Raw genomic sequence first — 23,965 nt, 5'->3', positions numbered from 1 at the left:
TGTTCTGCAAAGCGGTCTCCAAGCCTCCGCTTGGTTTCCCCAATGTAGAGGAAGCCACACTGGGTACAGTGGATGCAGTATACCACATTGGCAGATGTGCAGGTGGACCTTTGCTTAATGTGGAATGTCATCTTGGGGCCTGGGATAGGGGTGAGGGAGGAGGTGTGGGGGCAAGTGTAGCATTTCCTGCGGTTGCAGGGGAAGGTGCCGGGTGTGGTGGGGTTGGAGGGCAGTGTGGAGCGAACAAGGGAGTCACGGAGAGATTGGTCTCTCCGGAAAGCGGACAGGGGTGGGGATGGAAAAATGTCTTGGGTGGTGGGGTCGGATTGTAAATGACGGAAGTGTCGGAGGATGATGCGTTGTATCCGGAGGTTGGTAGGGTGGTGTGTGAGAACGAGGGGGATCCTCTTTGGGCGGTTGTGGCGGGGGCGGGGTGTGAGGGATGTGTTGCGGGAAATGCGGGAGACGCGGTCAAGGGCGTTCTCGATCACTGTGGGGGGAAAGTTGCGGTCCTTGAAGAACTTGGACATCTGGGATGTGCGGGAGTGGAATGTCTTATCGTGGGAGCAGGTGCGGCGGAGGCGGAGGAATTGGGAATAGGGGATAGAATTTTTGCAGGCGGGTGGGTGGGAGGAGGTGTATTCTAGGTAGCTGTGGGAGTCGGTGGGCTTGAAATGGACATCAGTTACAAGCTGGTTGCCTGAGATGGAGACTGAGAGGTCCAGGAAGGTGAGGGATGTGCTGGAGATGGCCCAGGTGAACTGAAGGTTGGGGTGGAAGGTGTTGGTGAAGTGGATGAACTGTTCGAGCTCCTCTGGGGAGCAAGAGGCGGCGCCGATACAAGACATTCCACTCCCGCACATCCCAGATGTCCAAGTTCTTCAAGGACCGCAACTTTCCCCCCACGGTGATCGAGAACACCCTTGACCGCGTCTCCCGCATTTCCCGCGACACATCCCTCACACCCCGCCCCCGCCACAACCGCCCCAAGAGGATCCCCCTCGTTCTCACACACCACCCTACCAACCTCCGGATACAACGCATTATCCTCCGACACTTCCGCCATTTACAATCCGACCCCACCACCCAAGACATTTTTCCATCCCCTCCCCTGTCTGCTTTCCGGAGAGACCACTCTCTCCGTGACTCCCTTGTTCGCTCCACACTGCCCTCCAACCCCACCACACCCGGCACCTTCCCCTGCAACCGCAGGAAATGCTACACCTGTCCCCACACCTCCTCCCTCACCCCCATCCCAGGCCCCCAAGATGACATTCCACATCAAGCAAAGGTTCACCTGCACATCAGCCAATGTGGTATACTGCATCCACTGTACCCGGTGCGGCTTCCTCTACATTGGGGAAACCAAGCGGAGGCTTGGGGACCGCTTTGCAGAACACCTCCGCTCAGTTCGCAAAAAACAACTGCACCTCCCAGTCGCAAACCATTTCCACTCCCCCTCCCATTCTCTTGATGACATGTCCATCATGGGCCTCCTGCACTGCCACAATGATGCCACCCGAAGGTTGCAGGAACAGCAACTCATATTCCGCCTGGGAACCCTGCAGCCATATGGTATCAATGTGGACTTCACCAGTTTCAAAATCTCCCCTTCCCCTACTGCATCCCTCAACCAGCCCAGTTCGTCCCCTCCCCCCACTGCACCACACAACCAGCCCAGCTCTTCCCCCCCACCCACTGCATCCCAAAACCAGTCCAACCTGTCTCTGCCTCCCTAACCGGTTCTTCCTCTCACCCATCCCTTCCTTCCACCCCAAGCCGCACCCCCCGCTACCTACTAACCTCATCCCACCTCCTTGACCTGTCCGTCTTCCCTGGACTGACCTATCCCCTCCCTACCTCCCCACCTACACTCTCTCCACCTATCTTCTTTACTCTCCATCTTCGGTCCGCCTCCCCCTCTCTCCCTATTTATTCCAGTTCCCTCCCCCCATCCCCCTCTCTGATGAAGGGTCTAGGCCCGAAACGTCAGCTTTTGTGCTCCTGAGATGCTGCTTGGCCTGCTGTGTTCGTCCAGCCTCACATTTTATTATCTTGGAATCTCCAGCATCTGCAGTTCCCATTATCTCTGATACTAGTTAAACATGACCTACCTTTCATGAACCCATGCTGGATGTTCCTAATGGATCAGTTTATATCAGATGTCTTGCTATTTCTTCCTTAATGATAGATTCAAGCGTTTTCCTCACTACCGAAGTTAAGCTAACTGGCCTATAGTTACCTGCTTTTTATCTACTTGCTTTTTTAAACAGTGGCGTCACATTGGCGGTTTTCAATCTGCGGGCACCACCTCAGAGTCCAGTAAATTTTGGTAAATAATTACTAGTGCATTTGCTATTTCCCCCAGCACCTCTTTTAGTACCCTGGGATGCATTTCATCAGAGCCAGGAGACCTGTCTACCTTTAGCCCCATTAGCTTGCCCAGCACTGCCTCCTTAGTGATAATGATAGTTTCTAGGTCCTCACCTGCTATAACTTTCTTGCCATTAGTTTTCAGCATGTTATTTGTGTCTTCCACAGTGAAGACTGACACAAAATAACTGTTTAATGTCTCGGCTATTTCCTCATTCCCAGTTATTAAATTGGCCGTCTCATCCTCTAAAGGACCAATGATTACCTTCGCCGCTCTTTTATAATTTACATATTTATAGAAACTTTTGCTGCCTGTTTACACTGAGCTAGTTTACTCTCATAATCTATCTTACTTTTTTTTATAACTTTTTTGTGGCTTTCTGTTGGCCGTTAAAGATTTCTCAGTCTGCTAGTTTCCCACTGCTCTTTGTTTTTTTGTATGTTTTTTTTTCAATCTGATACTTTCCTTTATTTCCTCAGACATCCATGGCTGGCTCTCTCTTTTTCTACAATTCTTCCTTATCATTGGAAATATACTTCTGCTGAGCATTGAGAAAAATTGCTTGTAAGTCCTCCACTGTTCCTCAATTGACCCACCATAAAGTTTTTGCTCCCATTCTACATTAGCTAACTCCTCCCTCATCCCATCATAGTCTCTTTTGTTTAAGCACAGGACATAGGTAGTGGATTTAACCTTCCCACTCTCCATCTGTATTTTAAATTTGACCATACTGTGATCGTTCCTTCTGAGATGATCCCTGACTATGAGATCATTAATTATTCCTGTCTCATTACACAGGACTAGATCTAGGATAGCTTGCTTCCTCGTAGGTTCCATTACATATTGTTCAAGGAAATTATCACGGATAATCGGAGATGGTGGAGGCAGGCCAAATTACCACATTTAAAAGGCATCTGGATGGGTACATGTATATGAAGGGTTTAGAGGGATATGAGCTATATGCTGGTAAATGGGATCATATTAATTTAGCATATCTGGTTGGCATGGATGAGTATTATTTTCTTTATTCATTCGCAGGATGGGGGTGTCACTGGCTAGGCCAGCATTGATTACCCATCCCTAATTGCCCAGATGGCAGTTAAGAGTCAATCACATTGCTGTTGATCTGGAGTCACATGTAGGCCAGTCCAGGTAAGGATGGCAGTTTCCTTCCCTGAAGAACATTAGAGAACCAGATGAGTTTTTCCTGACAATCGGCAATGGATTCACGGTCTTCATTAGATATCTAATTCAAGATATCTATTGAATTCAAATTCTACAATCTGCCATGGTAGGATTGCGAACTTGGGTCCCCAGAACATTATCTGGGTCTGTGAATTAACAGTCCAGTGATAATACCACTAGGCCATCACCTTGCCAGACTGAAGGGTTGGACTGAAGGGTCAGTTTCCATGTTGTACAACTCTATGAATTTACATCTTAAGGTCTAGGACATTGGAAGCTGATAGGAAATAGCCTTCAGCCCACTACACAAATCTATTGCATCAACATCTTTTGAATTTCTAACTGACTGGAATGCATTATCTAGGACTGAAAAGTAGAAGTTTTGGTTTGAATCCTGAAGTGTTTCGTCTTTTACCTCATATGAATACTGTTGGTTATTTTGTGCTGGTTCTGTTGTCTGAAATCCTCAGTGTGTTTATGAGCACCCACTAGAGTCTTTTCAAACACTTTCTCATTCCTTTCTTTATCCAGACATCTTTCACCTTATTGTAGCTGTTGTATTGCAGAACGCAGGTTGAAATTCTTTGCCTGAATTTTCTTTCTGGTAAGGTTAATCTCAAAGAAGACATCATACCACAAGTGAGCAATTCTACATTTCTGAACTTGCAAAGACCATTTGCAAGAGGCTTTGCATCTGAACACAACATTTGCTGGGTGATCCTGATGGGTAATATCATCAGAAATTTCAATTCATGCATCGTAGTTATTTCCAAACTCATACCAAAGAGGCTTCAAGGCACCAATTTAACTTTGAGATAACACGGTGTGACGCTGGATGAACACAGCAGGTCAAGCAGCATCAGAGGACCAGGAAAGTTTGACATTTCGGGTCGGGACCCTTCTTCAGGGTCTGTGTTCATCCAGCCTCACACCGTGTTATCTCAGATTCTCCAGTATCGGCAGTTCCTCCTATCTCTGTAACAATTTAACTCTGTCATTTTGCTTGAATAGTTTCAATGTTTTAGAATGCACATATGCAGAAAGAACTCCCTAATAATGTGTTGAATTTGAACTCACATAGAACATAGAACATTACAGCACAGTACAGGCCCTTCGGCCCTCAATGTTGTGCCAACCTGTCATACCAATCTGAAGCCCATCTAACCTACACTACTGCATGTACGTCCATACGCTTGTCCAATGATGACTTAAATGTACCTAAAGTTGGCGAATCTACTACCGTTGCAGGCAAAGCGTTCCATTCCCTTACTACTCTCTGAGCAAAGAATACATAAATTGTCCCAGGTCAAAGAGAGTGTTTGCCTTCACATAACATCTGACAGCATCATTGACAAGAAAGTTCAGAAACTGTGTACCTCAAGGAACAAAAATGCCTGAGGGTTCATTTCTGTTATCCCCTTTTGTCATTACCCTTCATATTGCTCTTGGTGTCATAAAATTGGCCGTGCAAGTTCCCTATAGATAATGATATCTCATCAAGCGCTCATAGAATACATTCAATCATAAAAACTCCATTCATCTCCATAGATGATCTAATTTCCAGGCCACCCCAAAAAATGCTCCTTTATGATCATTTCAGCATTATTCACAATGATAGACTTAGATCCATCCACAAAGCATTTGACCATTGTCTTCTGCTCAATATGACTCACATCTGGTGCACAAGCCTGAACTATGGAAAAGTGTAACAAAGTGTGGAGCTGGATGAACACAGCAGGCCAAGCAGCATCTTAGGAGCACAAAAGCTGACGTTTTGGGCCTAGACCTTTCATCAGATTTTCTGATGATGGTCTAGGCCCAAAACATCATCTTTTGTGCTCCTAAGATGCTGCTTGGCTGGCTGTGTTCATCTGGCTCCACACTTTGTTATCTCGGATCCTCCAGCGTCTGCGGCTTTCCTGTGGAAAAATATGTTGCATAATGGACAGTTTCCAAGATTATCTGTTTGATCGTATTCGCTAGAAGTTGACGCAGTTCATTCTGAATAGTTTTTCCAACGTGAGGTGGAAACATAAGTTTCATGGTCGGTTAATTCATGCAGTTGCTCTTCTATGACTGGATCAAATAAAGCTAGGTATTCAAAAAAATTTAACATATTTCAATTACCTACACTATACGCTCTTTTCACTTGTTCTGTGAATGTTAGGACTTGCCACTGAGAAGTTTCACAAAAGCAAACAAACATTTGCCTCCAGTGTTCTACTACCGTTTTGATTAAACGTAAATTTTCTTCATCAAAAGTTTTCTGTCTTCTCAATTGAAATCCAAATTCTTGCCATTTTTGTACTCCATATTTTCAGAACTTAGTCACAAGAATACAGAATTGAAGATTTCTTTTTCCAATCCTTTGGATAGTTTTCAATAAGTGAGGTAGAATAGATTAGAATACCCTTTATTGTCATGGGCACTCCAGTACAGAAGTACAGGTGTACAGTGAAAAGTTTTTACAATGGCTACCTCTAAAAGCACCGTCTTTGGCACAAGCACCCAGGTACATGTCTTGCATGCAAAAGAGGAACAAAAGGAAAATTAGTAGCATTACTTACAGTGTCTAAAAAAGAGTTAGAAATAATATAGTTATAATATGGTTAAAAGACTGACATTACAGTCTGGTAAAGAATTTCAAAAAGCAGCAGCTCAGCATGTGGTTTGCCTATCCGTGCCAGGGCCCAGTCCAACAATTGCCCTGCTCTCCTCCAAGCATCTAGCCTCTCCATCCCAGTGCTCAGCTGCACCAAGATAGGTTGCACTGCTCTAGGACTCACCTTCCCTTGCACTTCTCAGGGATCTGTTTCCCTTCGCGCTGCACTGGTACTCATTGACCTTTGTGCTGCTCCAGGACTCACTTCCCCTCATGCTGTTCTGGGACTCTTTCCCCTTATGTTGCCCTGGGACTTATTCCTCTTGCATTGTCCTGGGACTTGCTTCTAATTGGTACCAATTGAGTAATTGCTAAACAACATGCAGGAGGCACAAAACACCAAATCCCTTACCCTGAATATTGCAGACATTGTTGACATTTCTTTTTGTGTTGGCAAGTTTCTCCTTTTAGTGGTGTGCAGTGAATCCTATTTTACTTTGATCTTCTGAGAAGTGAAATCCCTGAATTTTTTCAGATCCACTAGAAATGTCATAACAATAATTATATCTAGGCCATATAGCAGAATCTTTAATCTATAACTTGACTGCAAGTTCATCTTCCACATTCTGCTATGAAATATCTCTGCAGAGGCCAGTATCCTAACATCAAGTTACCTTTTATTTGCATGTTGAAAGTTCTTGACACTGATCTAACTCCCTCAGAGCTAGTGCTCAGACTTCTGACACTCCTGTTTATATCTGCCAGCCAGGGCACCCTAATTGGACCAGGTTAACAGCCACAATCAGGGAACTCCTATTCCATGAGGACCACCTGATTGACTTCATTACAATGGCTATATGCTCCTTTGTTGTCTTGTTTACTTTAACCTTGACATGCCTCTGCAGATGAATATGTTTTTTCAACTTTTAAGATGCTTCCATCTTAAGGTAAGCTGCTTTCATTTTGATGTGAGTTACCTCCATGCTGAAGTGATCTGTCTTCAGCTTCATATTGTGAATGACTTCCAATTTGGTGTTTGTCAAATTGAAGTAATTTGAGGAAGGAATTATAGTGATTGTAATGAGGTCAGCCAGGCTAACCTGATAGAATATGAGTTCTCTGATTAGGGATTGTTCCCTGATCTGCTAGAGGGAGCCCTGAATGACAGATGTAAACAGGAGGGTCAGAGGTTCTGTTCACTCTGACAGCTGGCTCTATGAGAGATGGATTAGTGCCAGGGGCAGTCCATGTGTAAATAAAGGGTGACTTGGTGATGGGATATCAGTCTCTGTGGAGAAATTTCAAGAATGTTTTTGCTTTGCTTGTTCTTTTTTCTGCTCAGCTTTTATTTTACAATACTGAGCTCCAGACAGTTTCTTTCGATGAGCCACAGTGTTTTCTGAAAAAAATTACATGGTAACAATGTGAAGGGCATGACATAACTCAATTTCTTGGTCTGGCAATGTTGTACTGCTTTGTAAGAACAATATTTAAATGAGATAACACATTGATATACTTTTTGACATTGTGCAAATAATTCACTTCTGTTTATTTGGGACTGCTCAAAGCTTGACCCGCTAGACATCCTCTCTATTATATTTTTTCATGGAACAAGGGCGTTGCTGGCAAGCATATTTGCCTTTCTGTGTTTGATGACTGGTGAACAAATACACCCAGAGACTTCCCTGTTTCTGCACACCCTTTTTGAATTATATTCAGAACTTCATAATGTCCCTCCCTTCCTCCTTTCAAAATGCATCTCTTCACAATTCTTCATCTGTCACATATCTGTCCATTCTATCATCTTGTCCTATATGTAAACTAACATGAAGTTAGGAAGTTATGGCATCACAGAAGGAGGTCGGTCAGCTCAGCATGACCATGCCAGCTTCCTGCAGAGTATTCCTTTGAGCCCCATGTCTTTGTGCTGTCTCTGTAGCTATGCACATTTATTGCCTCAAGTGCCAATCTAATTCCTTTCAAAGTTATTCATCAAAGCTTCCTTTACTACCCTCTGTTAGATATGTAGATTTGAAACACATTTCTGGCAAATCAAGGTACAGACTGTGGTTATGACTGACAGTAGCTGTATTCAATAATACAAATAAACAATACGGTACTTTCAATAAAAACAGAAGTGCTTTTTTGTAAGAGCCACAGTACACGCAAAACGTTACCGCTGCTTCTTTCTCCACAATGCTGCCAGACTTGCTGAGTTCATCCAGCACTCTCTGTCTTTGTTTCGTGTAATCAGGATCCACAGTATTTTGCTTTTGTGTAGTGTATTTACAGGAGCAGCAGGTTAGAGCTGTGTCTTCTGCAATTCCGATCCTTGTCTCCATGTTCTGTTGACTGATCAGCTTTAATTCATCTTCTGTTAGTGTACATGATGTCTTGTCCTGTTTTGTAGTGACGTACTATGCTATGTAAAGATGCGGCATGGAGGCTCAGTTAGGGTGCTTGAGAATTACAACTTAGCCAGGAAGGACCTAAAGAGAGAGTGAGCGGAGCCAGGAGGGGACATGAGACGTCTTTGTCAGGTAGGATCAAGGAAAACCCTAAAGCTTTCTATAGGTATGTCAGAAATAAAAGATTGACTAGAGTAAGATTTGGGCCAGTCAAGCACAGTAGTGGGAAGTTGTGCGTGGAGTCCGCAGATATAGGACAGGCGCTAAATGAATATTTTTTGTCACTATTCACATAGGAAAAAGACAATGTTGTCAAGGAGAATACTGAGATACAGGCTGTTAGACGAGATGGGATTGAGGTTCACAAGGAGGAGGTGTTTGCAATTCTGGAAGGTGTGAAAATAGGTAAGTCCCCTGGGCTGGATGGGATGTATCCTAGAATTCTCTGGGAAGCTAGGGAGGAGATTGCAGAGCCTTTGGCTTTGATCTTTATGTCATCATTATCTTCAGGGATAGTTCCAGAAGACTGGAGGATAGCAAATGTTGTCCCCTTGTTTAAGAAGGGAAAGAGGGACAATCCTGGTAATTACAGACCAGCGAGCCTTACTTCGGTTGTGGGTAAAGTGTTGGAAAGGATTATAAGAAATAGGATTTATAATCATCTAGAAAAGAATAATTTGATTAGGGATAGTCAACACGGTTTTGTGAAGGGTAGGTCGTGCCTCACAAACCTTACTGAGTTCTTTGAGAAGGTGACTAAACAGGTGGATGAGGGTAAAGCAGTTGATGTTGTGTATATGGATTTCAGTAAAGCTTTTGATAAGGTTCCCCACGGTAGGCTATTGCAGAAAACACAGAGTCATAGGATTCAGGGTGATTTAGCGGTTTGGATCAGAAATTGGCTAGTTGGAAGAAGATTGGTGGTGGTTGATGGGAAATGTTCATCCTGGAGTTCAGTTACTAGTGGTGTACCGCAGGGATCTTTTTTGGGGCCACTGCTGTTTGTAATTTTTATAAATGACCTGGATGAGGGCGTGGAGGGATGGGTTAGTAAATTTGTGGATGACACTATAGTCAGTGGAGTTATGGATAGTGCAGAAGGATGTTGCAGGCTACAGAGGGATATAGATAAGCTGAGAGGTGGCAAATAGAGCTTAATGCAGAAAAGTGTGAGGTGATTCACTTTGGAAGGAGTAACAGGAATACGGAGTACTGAGTTAATGGTAAGATTCTTGGTAGTGTAGATGAGCAGAGAGATCTCAGTATCCATGTACATAGACCCCTGAAAGTTGCCACCCAGGTTGATAGGGTTGTTAAGAAGACATACAGTGTGTTAGGTTGTATTGGCACAGGGATTGAGTTTCAGAACCATGAGGTCATGTTGCAGCTGTACAAAACTCTGGTGCGGCTGCACTTGGAGTACCGCGTACAGTTCTGGTCACCGCATTATAGGAAGGATGTGGAAGCATTGGAAAGGGTGCAGAGGAGATTTACCAGGATATTGCCTGGTATGGAAGGAAGGTCTTCTGAGGAAAGGCTGAGGGACTTGAGGCTGTTTTCATTAGAGAGAAGAAGGTTAAGAGATGATCTAATGGAGACATACAAGATGATCAGAGGATTAGATAGGGTGGACTGTGAGAGCCTTTTTCCTCAGATGGAGATGGCTAGCACGAGGGGACATAGCTTTAAATTGAGGGGTGAAAGATATAGGACAGATGTCAGAGGTACGTTCTTTACTCAGAGAGTAGTAAGGGCATGGAATGCCCTGCATGTAACAGTAGTAGACTCGCCAACTTTAAGGGCATTTAAATGGTCATTGGATAAACATATGGATAATAATGGAATAGTGTAGGTTAGATGGGCTTCAGTTTGATTTCACAGGTCGGCGCAACATCGAGGGCTGAAGGGCCTGTACCGTGCTGTAGTGTTCTATGTTCTATGCTAGAACTAACCAAACCTCTCTAATACAAATGGCTTAGCCTGATTCGTAATCTCTTTACTTTTCAGTTCACAGATCCTCATAGGTTTTTCCTGTTTTTCTTCACATTTACAGCAAAATAATCCAAAAGTCAAAATTCTGATTTGTATTTCAAAGCTCAGAATCTAAGTATTTTACAAAATATGCAACCACATTTGCTTTTTTAAAGACATTGATGCACTTTGCAAAGTAATTAATTCACTTCTGAACATAATGACTCGTTCCTTAAACTACAAGCCATATTATAGCCCTATTTCAGCAGTGGTGTCAGAGAAACTGTATTTACATTTGTCCACTTAAACACCTTTGTCCTTGCCACAGTTTGCTTTAACCACATTATTTAACAACTGTAACATTTGAAACCACATTATTAAACAGTCACATTTTGACACAGTCTGGTTAAGATTAACAATCAAATTTTAACATTGGTATAAAAACTCAGCTAACATCGCAGAAAAATCAGAAAAATGCCAACAGAACACCACACCTTAAGAACCAAAAGAACTGCGGATGCTGTAAATCAGGAACAAAAGCAAAGTTGCTGGAAAAGCTCAGCAGGTCTGGCAGCATCTGTGGAAGGGTCAGTTCTGAGGAAGGGTCACCGGATCCGAAACGTTAACTCTGTTTTCTCCTTCACAGATGCTGCCAGACCTGCTGAGCTTTTCCAGCAACTTTGTTTTTGAACACTACACCTTGTTGGCTGCAGCTTCCAGGCATTCACTAAGTTCACTTTCACAGGCTGCATTAAGAGATTTCTCTTCCGTTTCGTTAAATCTGCCTCCTTTAATAATTGTACTGTTAACTAATAGGAAAGAGTTCCTTCGCCTTCATTATTTAAACCAGTTATGATTTTGCATACCTCGATCAAATTTCGCTCCAATTTCCTTTGTTCTGAGAAGAACATTCCGAATTTATCTAAATTGATTTTAAGTCTGAAAACCCACATCCTTGTAAATTTTGGTGACACGTATTCACTCTGTTCCTCACGGCAATGCCAATCTGAGTTAACTTGTATTTTTGAGTTAAAAAAAGGTTAAAAGCTTGGACTTTCACTTTTCCCCGCTAAATTCTCCATGGTAATGCTTTGACCAATCAAAGTTATGTACAAATCAATCAGCAATCTTTAACTCATGCAGAATAAATTATTATTCCCATTGAATTTTGTCATTCTAATGTAACTGCCAATGAGTGGAAAAATAAAGACTTCAGTGGTATAGTTCTGTTTTTGGCAATGTCTGTGTAAATCTCTGCTCCCCCGACCAGGACTTTCACAAGCTTTTGATAACATGGTGTTCGATGCAATTTATCACTTGCAGCCCAACCAAAATCTATAGCTATTCAGCATACATTCTCTGCTTTTGTATTTTATGTTTCTAATTATGAAACACAAAATGCCATCTGATTTCTCTTCTCTCAATATTTCTGTTGCCTTCAATTTTCCATGATTAGGAACTCCCAAGTCCCTCGAACAACACATCCACAATTCCTGGACACTCTTTAGAACTGTGCCATTTGCTTAGACACGACCCAATTCCCAACATATCCTCCTATTATCCTGCCTACTGGTGCTCTACCCAGATGTCACTTACGCATTATCAACCTACCTACATATCTCCTACTACTGTACTTATCCCATTTACCTCATTCTCATGCACACCTATACATTCACCATCCAACCATTCCCTCACTTATTCATGCATCCATTACTCATACAGTCAGGAGTTTCGGGAAGTCTGAACGCTTAGCAGAATACAGCAGGAAGCGCCATAAAAGGGACATTCTCATCACTGGATTCCTCTTCGTGGACTTGTGTACTGATGGGGTTCTTCAGATTCCTGAATGTGAAGTTTGGGAAGAAAAGTTACATCCGTGTAAGTGGGAGTTTTCTCTAAATGCCTGCATTCCAAATGATTTGGGACATTAAGGGTGGAATCATGTTCCGGTCTGAAACTCTGTGAGATTTGTGGCCGAATCAGAAGCGAAATTCAGTGAAAAAGTGTTTCATGTTTGGGAGCATTTCACTCCATCTTTCATATTTTTCACAAGCAGCATGACAAATTGCTCTCTAGACAGTGGTGAATTGCAAATTAAGAGGGATTACTGCTTGTTAAATATCTTGTCAATTAACTAATTTGCCTTGTTAATATTGAGCCTCTTGTCTTATCAAACACAGCAAACAAGTGATGCATTGAGAAAATTTGATATGGAACCCAAACAATTTCTGGTGAGTTCAGCTTGCTCCACTGACATTGGCATATGTGCCAGCTTCTGAGAACTCTCATGTCAATTTTCTGATCCACAGACTGACGACCTACACCATAATGCTGCACCTCAGACCGCAACTGTCACTGTCATGCCGTTGCAAGAACACTGTGAGCTCAGAGACATGCACTCATCTCCCGGACTGACCAGGCTGCATCACTTTGCTATTTGTCCACTCACTCACTATATACCATCCCTGCCTTGCCCTTTTGCATTTTGTCTCCCAGCCAGAGATACCAGGCTCATATTACTTCTGCCTTGACTTAGCATTCAGTAAAGGAAAGAATCTTGTCATTGTTGTCAGCAAGTGTCAGTCAAGTTCCTTCACTCAGGGGCCTGGTATAGTAAGTCAAGTGAAGGCTCTGATATGGGTCTCAGGGATTGGATACAATCATCTGCTCGGGCCAGTCAGAGTCAGGATGCAGTCCACATTATTTTAGTTTGGAAGTGTCCTGAGTAAGTTCCAGGATCCTAATGCAGAGCCGGGGACAAATATCCCCCTGTTTTCCATATACAGGCAATTGTCAAGAAACATGCAGGGCAACTGCAGTCTGACTGTTCTTATCTGTGTGCACAACAGCCTTTTAAAGATGGCAGGGGTACATGAGATGCCAGTCAATTCCAGGATATCTGCTGAATGGTGACTTGGCCTGGGAACAGAGTGCGGCAAGAACTGGGCACGAGAGTCGCCAAGAGGAGTGAGTAAGAAGTTAATGAGGTGAATTTGGTAAGATATGGTGAGAAATCTTGCTAGATCTTTGGTGGGATATCCTCCAAAAACACTCAAAACATTACTCTTAGCCAGAGAAACGTAAGATGTGTGTTTTTGCTATTCTCACACTCATTTGTGGTATTGTTTTGATGATGACAAACCTTGTTTCACCATTGCTCATATCACTACACACAATGGAAAAAAAAACCTAGAACTTGTTGCTGTAATTTGTCACTGTGAAAATAGGTAAGATCTTTGTGCAAGAGATAGTAGGAACTGCAGATGCTGGAGAACCTGAAATAACAAGGTGTAGAGCTGGATGAACACAGCAGGCCAAGCAGCGTCAGAGGAGCACAAAAGCTGACATTTCGGGCCTAGATCTTTCAGCAGAGAAAATATCAGCTTTTGTGGTCCTGAGATGCTGCTTGGCCTGCTGTGTTCATCCAGCTCCACACTTTGTTATCTTTGTGCACGCTTGCTGATAACACCTCTTTACAATACAAAATATCTTGGACTTGCAACTACACTGTATTAAATGGGCTAATTGGTTAACATCAACATGATGTGTTGTGGTCTGCTGAAGGGGATAACAGAGCCAGAAAAACAAAACTTGATTTATAGAGTTAACAAGGTGTAGAGCTGGATGAACACAGCAGATCAAGCAGTATCAGAGAACCAGGAAAGCTGGCATTTCGGCACGTTATCTCAGATTGCCCAGCATCTGCAGTTCTACTATCTCTTGATTTATAGAGTGTTAGCCAGGATCAAAGGGCTGAAAGTATTTATTACACTGATGCTGCTAATTACACATTGCCGTTACCTTGGATATTTTCCTGGGATAAGCTGTTAGTGTTTTGAATTGTCTTGTTCATCAAGTCAATCAAATTATTGTTGTGCAAAACAGGAATTCTCCATTATAGCCACAAAGGTGCAGGAATGTTCCATTAAAGCAGCTGAGACAGTTGTAATGCCATTGGACTAGTAATCTAGCAGCCTGTGTTAATGATCTTGTAGACCTTGGCTCAAATCCCAGCATGGCAGAAGAAATAGGAACTTAATAATTTTCTGATCATTTATTAACTTAGATAAGAGGCAATGGTTTAATTATGCTGTGTTGGTTAATTAGATAAAGAAAGTATACAACAATGACAATTGGGCATGGTTCATTGATACTGGAGGACAAGCAGGCTGTTTGCATGGAAGGTATTGGTCACCTTAAAGTTGTTGGGATAGCATCCTGCTCTCTAGCCACAGTGTGAGAGAACTCTTCCCTTGATCTTCCTCCTGTTCTTCTGCTCCATGTCCCAACTGGAGAAGACAGCTTTCTGATGAGGGCTACCTGATGAGATTTGCTGCCTGAGAGCTCCTCAATGGGAACTCCCTGAAGAGAACCATTGCCTGCAAGGTGTCCTTGATGGGAGTTCCTCTCTGCACCAAACATTTGTTGTTACGACATATTCCTAAAGGCAGGTAACTTATGCTGCATCAATACATTGCTCGAACCCTTTTGGTCAAATGCCATGGAACAGCCACGCATGACACAGTATTACTGTAGTCCCCTCGCCTGCCTTTATCTGAGGGTTAGTTTATTATTCTTTCTAACAATAAATAATTGTTATTTTTGTAAACAGCACATAATAGGGTGTGTTTGGTGTCAGAATAATTGTTGACACTAATTCAATGAACATCATGATCTCAGTGTATTTTTCCATCAAAATTCCTCATTAAGTTGAAACTGACACATCCAGGAATAGTCACATGACAAAAACCCCTCTGTTTTATGCAGTCTATCTGTTAATATTACAGTCTATTAGTATCTAACACATGGCACTATAACCGGACTCAATGTTTAACAAACCTTGCCTCTAGTCTAAGTTTCCCTTGTAACCTAGTTTTAAAAATTGGACAAAATCTGGACACCACTTTAGAGGGAATTCTGCAACTTCAGCCAATTAAACCAATCTGAATTCAAGATCATTGGAAAAAAAACCTTCACTGGATGCTGTCCTTCCAGACTCAGACATTGATCACATGAAGTGATATTGCCACTTTGATTTTTAAGTTATTTGTAATTGTAGTACTTGGAGTATTGTGTTCAGTTCTGGTCACCACATTATAAGAAGGATGTGGAAGCTTTGGAAAGGGTGCAGAGGAGATTTACTAGGATGTTGCCTGGTATGGAGGGAAGGTCTTACAAGGAAAGGCTGAGGGACTTGAGGCTGTTCTCATTAGAGAGAAGAAGGTTGCGAGGTGACTTAATTGAAACATATAAAATAATCAGAGGGTTAGATAGTGTGGATAGGGAGAGCCTTTTTCCTAGGATGGTGACGGCGAGCACGAGGGGGCATAGCTTTAAATTGAGGGGTGAAAGTTATAGGACAGATGTCAGAGGTAGTTTCTTTACTCAGAGAGTAGTAAGGGAATGGAACGCTTTGCCTGCAACGGTAGTAGATTCGCCAACTTTAGGTCCACTTAAGTCGTCATTGGATAAGCATATGGATGTACATGGAATAGTGTAGGTTAGATGGGCTTGAGATCGGTATGACAGGTCGGCACAGCATCAAGGGCTGAAGGGCCTGTACTGTGCTGTAATGTTCTATATAAACTCTATATATATATATAAGCTAGTGTTTAAATAAGCTGTGTTTTGCTTAAGCCAAGTGATTTGACCATATGCTTCACACCTGAAGCACCCACTTCACATCTACCTAAGAAATAAGAAGAAGTTAGGGCCGAAGCTACCTTCTTAGCATATTTTGAGTGGGTCTGGCCTGGTGCATAACAGGTTCAGATGAAAAGAGGTAGCTGAATTTTTGTCTTTAAGAAGGGTCACTGATGGGATACTTTTCTTGAAGACTCTTTTTGGGAACATGAGGCTTAGGTCGATTATTCTGGAACTCTCATGCTGGCTGTTTATGACTTAGTTTTGGATATTATTTGAGGTTCAGTTGGGATTCAGCCTGCTAAAGAAAAGGAAGCTACACAGATCATCTGCTGTCTTTGAGAAAAAAGCCTTTGGAGTATCCACTACGAAACCCTAAAGACTGACATAACTGTTCTCCTGAAAAACCTTTGACTTCTTGCCATCTCCTGAACAAACTGTAAAGGTCCCGTAAACCACTGTCTGTGTTTACTAACATCCATTTACAAGGATGCCAACTGAACGTCAAAAAAACATTTTTCCCTTATTCTTTTTCCTTCAGGTGGAAGGAATTATTGGCCCAAAAGTTTTGTTTATAAAATTAATCTCTGCAGACAAAGCTCTTTTACCTCTTTTACATTGGTGTTTATTTTAGGTTTATTTAGAAGAGAAATATATTCCTATCTCAAACTATGTGTTAATCCATCTTTGCCAAGTAATTGTTGTTTTCACGATGCATAAAATAAATAAAGAATGTTCGTGCTCATTAAAGAAAGCTGGTTGATTTTTTTTAAACTCAACCTAACGTGGATAAAGGATAATTAGCCATATTGGCATCTGGGAAAAGATTTCAAGTATAATGTGCAGAGTTTGTTTCATTTTACCACTAACAGAAAATGGGTGTCAATATTATATTTGACCCGGTTCTCACTTGAAGATTTCACCTGGCATTCATTGTGCCATAGCAGCCTCTTGGCTGCTAAAACACAGATGGAGTGCTAACTTGGCCAAGCAGCAAGGGATGTTGGGTACACTGGTCAAGTAAAACTCTGAAACACAAATCCCCACACACCAGGCACACTGCAAACACAGCAGCCAGTTGTTAATGACATTAGCATAATGTAAATGGCAACAGTCATTCTGGACAGACACCCCCACCAAATATCCACTCAACAAAGGAGGGCCCAGACAGAAAGGCACTGGGTCCTGCTACACAAAGAAACTAACAGTATCATGCAATCCAAATGATTTGAGTCTTGTTTTAAACCATGAAGTGTACCTGATTGATTGGTCAGAACTACAGAAAGTTCCACAAAACCATCCAAAAGGTATAAAAACAGAGTGCACCTGCAAATCTTTCTCTTGGAATTGCTTTTGGGATTTCTGGAATTGTCTGAGGCCTTCTGAAGAAACTATCATGGCAAGAGGCAGAGACCAGATGACCATCCAGAGAGATAGGGGAAGTGCGCGGCTTTGCAAACCCAGTAACAGAGATACAGAGAGCACAACTGCGTAAATTTACAGAAGACTTGGAAATATTGTCACCTTAGGTGGCCAAATAGGATTAATGATAGAATTTTTTGTATTAAAGATTATTGTAATAAAGTGGGACTGTTTTGCATTGATATGGGCTTGTGTTCATAATGATTTGACTGCCTTAGTATTATGGGACACCTAGGCAAATTAATTCATAACATTCTGGTTGGAGCTGTCTTTAACTTGATTAAAGAGAAGTGACAACAGTGCATCTTTACTTCTGTTTCATTATTACACTCTGCTCACTCATCATCCACAGAGGTGTTCCTTTGGTTCAGAGATAATAGGAGCTGCAGGTGTAAGATAACAAGATGTGGAGCTGGATGAACACAGCAGAAAATGATGAAGGGTCTAGGCCCAAAACATCGGTTTTCCTGCTCCTAAGATGCTGCTTGTGTTCCTTTGGTTCACCTACGTTTTGCTTTTGATAGAAACGACGTAGACTGTCCAAAAATAGCTGAAGGATCAGCCAATGTTCTGTTACAGCTTTTTCTGTCAAGCTTCAGTTCTACTTACCATGGTTAGATCTTCTTTAGTTAGACCTCATCCAATTCAGGATTTCTCCTTTAGATTATTATATTTTTAATCTATTCTTTATGAGGCAGTGACAGTTCCTAGTCTTGTACAGCCATCTCATCCACTTGGCTCACTTCATCTCCCAGCTCAAAAACCTGTAATCCCTCCTCCCTCATTAAACTTCCCAGTTAGTTGAGGAAGTTCTGAACACACATTGAAGATTCCTTCTGTTCCTTGCCCTTTCTTTGAAAAGTATCCCATTCGATATTTGTAAATTTCTCAATATTACTACTCATCTTGTGCATGTTGGTGATTTCCATCCAGATTGATGAATTGGGGTATGCTGAATATTTTAGTTCTGCCCTTTTTTTTAGGTTAGATTGCCTACAGTGTGGAAACAGGCCCTTTGGCCCAACAAGTCCACACCGCCCCTTGAAGCATCCCACCCAGGCCCATCCCCCTATAACCCACACACCCCTGAACACTACGGCACAATTTAGCATGGCTGGTCCACCTAGCCTGCACATCTTTGGACTGTGGAAGGAAACCGGAGCACCCGGAGGAAACCCATGGAGACACAGGGAGAATGTGCAAACTCCACACAGACAGTCACTCGAGGGTGGAATTGAATCTGGGTCCCTGACGCTGTGAGGCTGCAGTGCTAACCACTGAGCCACCGTGCTGCCCCTTCTCTGTAAACATGGAAACAGAACTGAAACATTTTTCAGGAAATGGTAGAATATCTAGAATAACACTGTAAATAAAAAGTTAATGTCATAAGTAGAATTATTTTAAATTATGTGTTCTTTCAACTGGAAAACAACACAAAAGTTGGCAATCTGAGGTCATAACTCTTATAATCGATCAATATTTCTGATGTATTTCCAACTACAACGTTGAGGACATGATCATTCAATCAACACTGCATCAGGTAGATAGTACACACTGCTACCACTGAGTGTCAGTCGTGGAGGGAATGAATGATTGTGGATGTATTGTCAGTTAAGTGGACTGCTTTGTCCTGGGTAGTGTCCTAGCTTCTTGAGTGTTGCAGGAGCTGCACCCACCAAGGGAAGTGGTGAGTTTTCCATTACCTCCTGACTTGTGCCTTGTAGGTGGTGGACAGGCTTTTGGGAGTCAGCAATTGCTGCAAGACTCCTCTGACCCAATTTTATAGCCACTGTGTTTATATAACTAGTACTATTCAGTTTCTGGTCAATGGTAACCCCCCAGGATGTTGATGGTGGGAGGATTCAGTGCCTCAGAAACTCCATCACTGAACACATTTCAGATTGGGACAGAAAATGTTTCAGTTTATGGTCTTTTAGGGATCAAGAAATACAGTGACTGGGCATGGAAACGGAGTCAAAACCCAAGTACAGTCATGGTCGAATTGAATGATGGGGCCAATCGTTGTACTCTTGCTTTTGTTTCTACCGTATTATGATTCCAACCAACTGAGAGTTTTCTGCTTCAACCACTTTGACTTTCATTTCTTAAGCTTCCTTGATACCATCCTCTTTAAAATTCTGATATTGAGGGCAGCAACTGTGGTTTCACATTTGGAATACTCCAGATTAATGTGCTAGTAACAATGTTGGCTCATAGGACAAGACGCAGGACACTGAACTGGAAGGAGTATACTTATCCCATGCTCACGCAAAAACCAAAGCCTGCAGAAAGCCCCAACTGTTCAAGCAATTAAGATAACAAGGTGTAGAGCTGGATGAACACAGCAGGCCAAGCAGCATCAGAGGAGCAGGAAAGCTGACGTTTCGGGTGGAGACCCTTCCTCATTTCTGATAACATTCTTCATTTCTGAAGGGTCCAGGCTTTCCTGCTCCTCTGAGACTGCTCAGCCTGCTGTGTTCATCCAGCTCTGCAGCCTGTTATCTCAGATTCTCCAGCCTGGGCAGTTCCTATTATTTCTGTTCGAACAATTAGCAAGGTCCAGCAAGATAAACTTTAAATGAGAGAAAAATGAACATCGGGGTGGTTGACCCTCTCGGTGAAAATAAGTGACGTTCACAGACGGGAAGCAGCCGATTGGTGAGCATTTAGTTTAAAGCTTGAACCTACAGCAGTTCGCGTTCAGTTTGCGTTCTTCTTGACGCTGGAGCAGGATGGATTATCGAACCGACCAAGTGTCCATGAACCCAAACAGCTACCCGAACCAGGGAATGAATACCCAGGCGGTGACCACCACTGTCGTTAACGTGGCCCCGAATGTGACTTCGGTCCGTGACCACTTCCTTTGGTCCATCTTCAACTTCGCTTTCATGAACTTCTGCTGCCTGGGCTTCGTGGCGATGGTCTTCTCAGTCAAAGTGAGTGCGTGCCTCAAGGGCAGAGATCCCGGGGGCACCGGTGGGGGGGGGGGGGGGGGGCGGGGGCGGGGGGGTGGGGGGACGGCAGTCAGACACCCGGGGTGAGAGACAGAGACCCACTGGGGTGGGGCGGGGGAAGAGGGGAGACGGAGACCCCGAGAGTGGACCGAATTACTGGGCAGGCAATGCTGTTTGTCATTCAAACTTGCTGTGAGAGACACTAGCGCACTTGATAGAGCCAGAATGCAGTTAACTGATTTTTTTTAACCAGTGTATAGATAGTAAGAGCTCTCTGAAATCTGTAAGTACTGCATCTGTACAATCTCCCTGTGAAATCCTTTCCAAGAAATCTCCATGATCCCCACAACCTATTTTGCCTTTGCGCTTTGAAATAGTTGGTCTAGCTGACAAGTGAACTTGCCCTACAGCAGTAACATTTTCTGATTGTTTAAAGATCGCTTTGCATTAAATTGATTTTTGTTGTAACGGCAACAACGGGCATCGAGCTTCGGAAACCGAGAAACGTAATTCAGAAGATATTTCAAACCATGAATCTCTCTCTTCCAATGTCAGGTGAAGAGATAGTGGTTGTTTCATTAACAGTCGGCACCCCAAAAGTATTCAGAACTGAAAACTGAACAGTCAGGTGAATTCGATTTCTGCATGCAGGATTTGTAGCCAGCAGAATTCCAGAAGTAGTCTGGAAAGAAATGACTAATCTTTGTTGGCCGTGAGTTCTCAATGTTGGAGTGGGTATGAGCAGTGTCCACTGCATCATTTATCAATCATTGCGAGATCTTTTGCATCTCCCCAAAAAGTGACAGGCGTGGCAAAGACTCGGTGTCCGATGGGTTTGGACTCAAGTCCAGGAATGGTTTGAAGTGAGAAACAAACTGCATAAGGATATAGATCAGCCCTTGAAAGGGCTGCAGGTAGTTGCAGGTAGATAGGACAGTGAAAAAGGCGTATGGTATGCTATCCATTCAGTTCATTGAGTATGGGAGTTGGGAAGTCACGCTGCGACTGTACGGGACATCGGTTCGGCCACTTTTGGAACACTGCGTGCATTTCTGGTCACCCTGCTATAGGAAGGATGTTGTGAAATGTGAAAGGGTTCAAAAAGCTTTTCAAGGATGTTGCCGGGCTGGAGGTTTTAAGCGATAGGGGGAGGCTGAATAGGCTGGGGCCATTTTCTCTGGAGTGTCGGAGGCTGAGGAGGTGGGGAGGGACCTTAGCGAGGTTTATGAGCGGCATGGATAGGGTAAATGGACAAGGTCCTTCCTCCAAAAAGAGAGGGCATAAGTTTAGGTGAGAGGGGAAAGATTTAAAAGGGACCTATCTGGTAACTTTTTGTTCGGGTTGTGCGGGAATCGTGGAGGTTGGTACAACAAACAACACTTAAAAGGCATCTGGATGGGTATATGAATAGGAAGGATTTAGAGGGATATGGGCCAAAATTTAATTGGGATAGCTGATCGCTTTGGACGAGTTAGACCAAAGGGTCTGTTTCCAGGACGTACGTCTCTAGGACTCTTAAGTAACTGGACGGAGTTTTCATGGAACCTTACAGAATCCCTACAGTGTTGGGGACAGGCACTTGGACCAAATATCTCTACACCAACCCAGACCTATCCTCATTTAACCCACCTAAACCTGAACACTGCGGGCAGTTTGGCATAGCCAGTTGACCTAGCCTGCACATCTTTGGACTGTGGGAAGAAGCCAGAGCACCCGGGAGGGAATGTGCAAACTCCACAAGGACAGTCGCCCGAGAGTAGAATCGAACTCAGGTCCTGGTGCTGTAAGGCGGCAGCCCTACTCACTGAGCCACCGTGCCGCCCCGCAAATGGACTGTAATGTGGGGGGATATTGTCCATTGTATCAGGAAGAATAAAGAAAGCTGCACGCTATCTCAAAGATTGCAAAGCCTCCGGTTGGAAAGGCACCTGCCTGTCCTAGAGTATTAATAATAAAATGTACAGCTCAGGCGAGTAATGAGAAAACCTAACATTCATTAGATGGGGAATTAAACACAAAAGGAGGATGTTATGCTTCATGGTGAAAGCACATCCGATGTATTATGTACGGTATTGATCAACTTATTTTAAAGAAGGATGTAAGTGCATTGGAAGAAATTCAGGGAACACAGTAGATTTTTACGGAAAAGGGCTTTGAGTTGTTTGTAACAATCCGTTTGTTTGGAGCCTTTGTTGCTGAAAATTTGCAGCGTGCAACGGACGTGTAGTTCCTGAATTTACAATAAATGGGAAAAGACAGTGCCAACATGAATAGTTTAAATGTTCTTTTATGGAAAGAGATGTTGTAGAGACTATATATTTTCCAAATGAAGGTAGTATATGCAGGTAGGATTGAGATTTTCAGCAATAATTACAGGAACTGCGCTGGAGCTGGAGAAAGCCATAGACTAGACAGGTGCGGCAGCATCCGTGTGGAAACAGAGTTGACGCTTCGAATCCGAAAGACTTCTTCAGAACGAGGATTCCATTTTCATGCCTTGTTCTACACATTCACACTTCTTTTCTTTTCAGTCCAGAGATCGGAAGGTTGTGGGAGACGTGGAAGGAGCTCGGCACTATGCGTCAACAGCCCGAACACTCAACATTGTAACGACAGTGCTGAGCGTCCTTGTTCTGGTGATTTGCTTTGCGATGCTAATTGCTGGCACGTTTCGTATATCGCGAACAGACAACCACTGGAAAAACTCTAATGATTGACATTGAAGCGATGCTGGCAGTTCCAATGGCAGAAGCTGTTTCCTTATAGAATTATTTTCAACATTTCCTATACTTTTATTATACCGCCGCTACTTTCTTTCTATGATGTTTATCTGTCGCTGACATTTTTCGATGCGATCACCTTACAGTGATACAGATTATTCTTGCAAAATTTGGCCAAAAAGTGGCCTTCATTGTATTAATAAAGCAATTTATAAAAGTTGGGGATTCTTGGATTTTTTATGACAAGTATTCGGTGTTGAACTATAAGACAGTAAAAGAAACAAAATGCGGAGCTGACGGAACGCAGCAGACCAACTAACATCAAGGGAACAGGAAAGGTTGCGTGCTGTGTTATCTCTAACTCCACCATCTGCAGCTCTTATTATCTCCAAAAGGAAACAAAATTATGTAGTTGCAAGCACGTAGCATCAGAGTTTTCGTTGATAGAGCCATGAAGAGCTGTCATTTCCCAACGCTGACATTTTGTTGAGCGTGACAATGCCTTCTGTAATTATTAAACTTAATTTGTAAAGTATTAAAAGCCTTAGGAGTTGAAGGATCAAACCATCCAGATACTGCAATTTGCACATCAGAGTTGCCTTGATATGTCTTGTGATCAAGATGTTAGTGCTTTGAATTGGTCTGCTCAATAAACCAATTAGTTGGATGTAGAGATTAGACAAATT

The 23,965-nt window shown here is 43.0% G+C and overlaps 1 protein-coding gene across 1 annotated transcript; it reads left to right on the top strand.

Annotated features, from left to right (window-relative positions):
• The first annotated feature begins 20,285 nt into the window (after positions 1–20,285).
• LOC125459279 (dispanin subfamily A member 2b-like) lies at positions 20,286–23,499 on the top strand. Its single transcript, XM_048545530.2, has 2 exons — positions 20,286–20,541; positions 23,091–23,499. Exons 1-2 carry the CDS (start codon positions 20,338–20,340, stop codon positions 23,274–23,276), a joined length of 390 nt encoding a protein of 129 aa, XP_048401487.1. The 5' UTR covers positions 20,286–20,337; the 3' UTR covers positions 23,277–23,499.
• The last annotated feature ends 466 nt before the right edge of the window (positions 23,500–23,965 follow it).

This window comes from Stegostoma tigrinum, chromosome 17 (assembly GCF_030684315.1).
Source record: "Stegostoma tigrinum isolate sSteTig4 chromosome 17, sSteTig4.hap1, whole genome shotgun sequence".
NCBI classification, from domain to species: Eukaryota; Metazoa; Chordata; class Chondrichthyes; order Orectolobiformes; family Stegostomatidae; genus Stegostoma; species Stegostoma tigrinum.
This window is presented reverse-complemented; position numbering and strand designations above follow the sequence as displayed.

What these genes read in the sequence shown, in the direction of transcription:
- LOC125459279 (XM_048545530.2), top strand. Translation starts at nt 20,338, where the DNA reads ATGGATTATCGAACCGACCAAGTGTCCATGAACCCAAACAGCTACCCG. An exon ending in CGATGGTCTTCTCAGTCAAA is followed by an intron (nt 20,542 to 23,090) that starts GTGAGTGCGTGC and finishes TTTTCTTTTCAG; the next exon opens with TCCAGAGATCGGAAGGTTGT.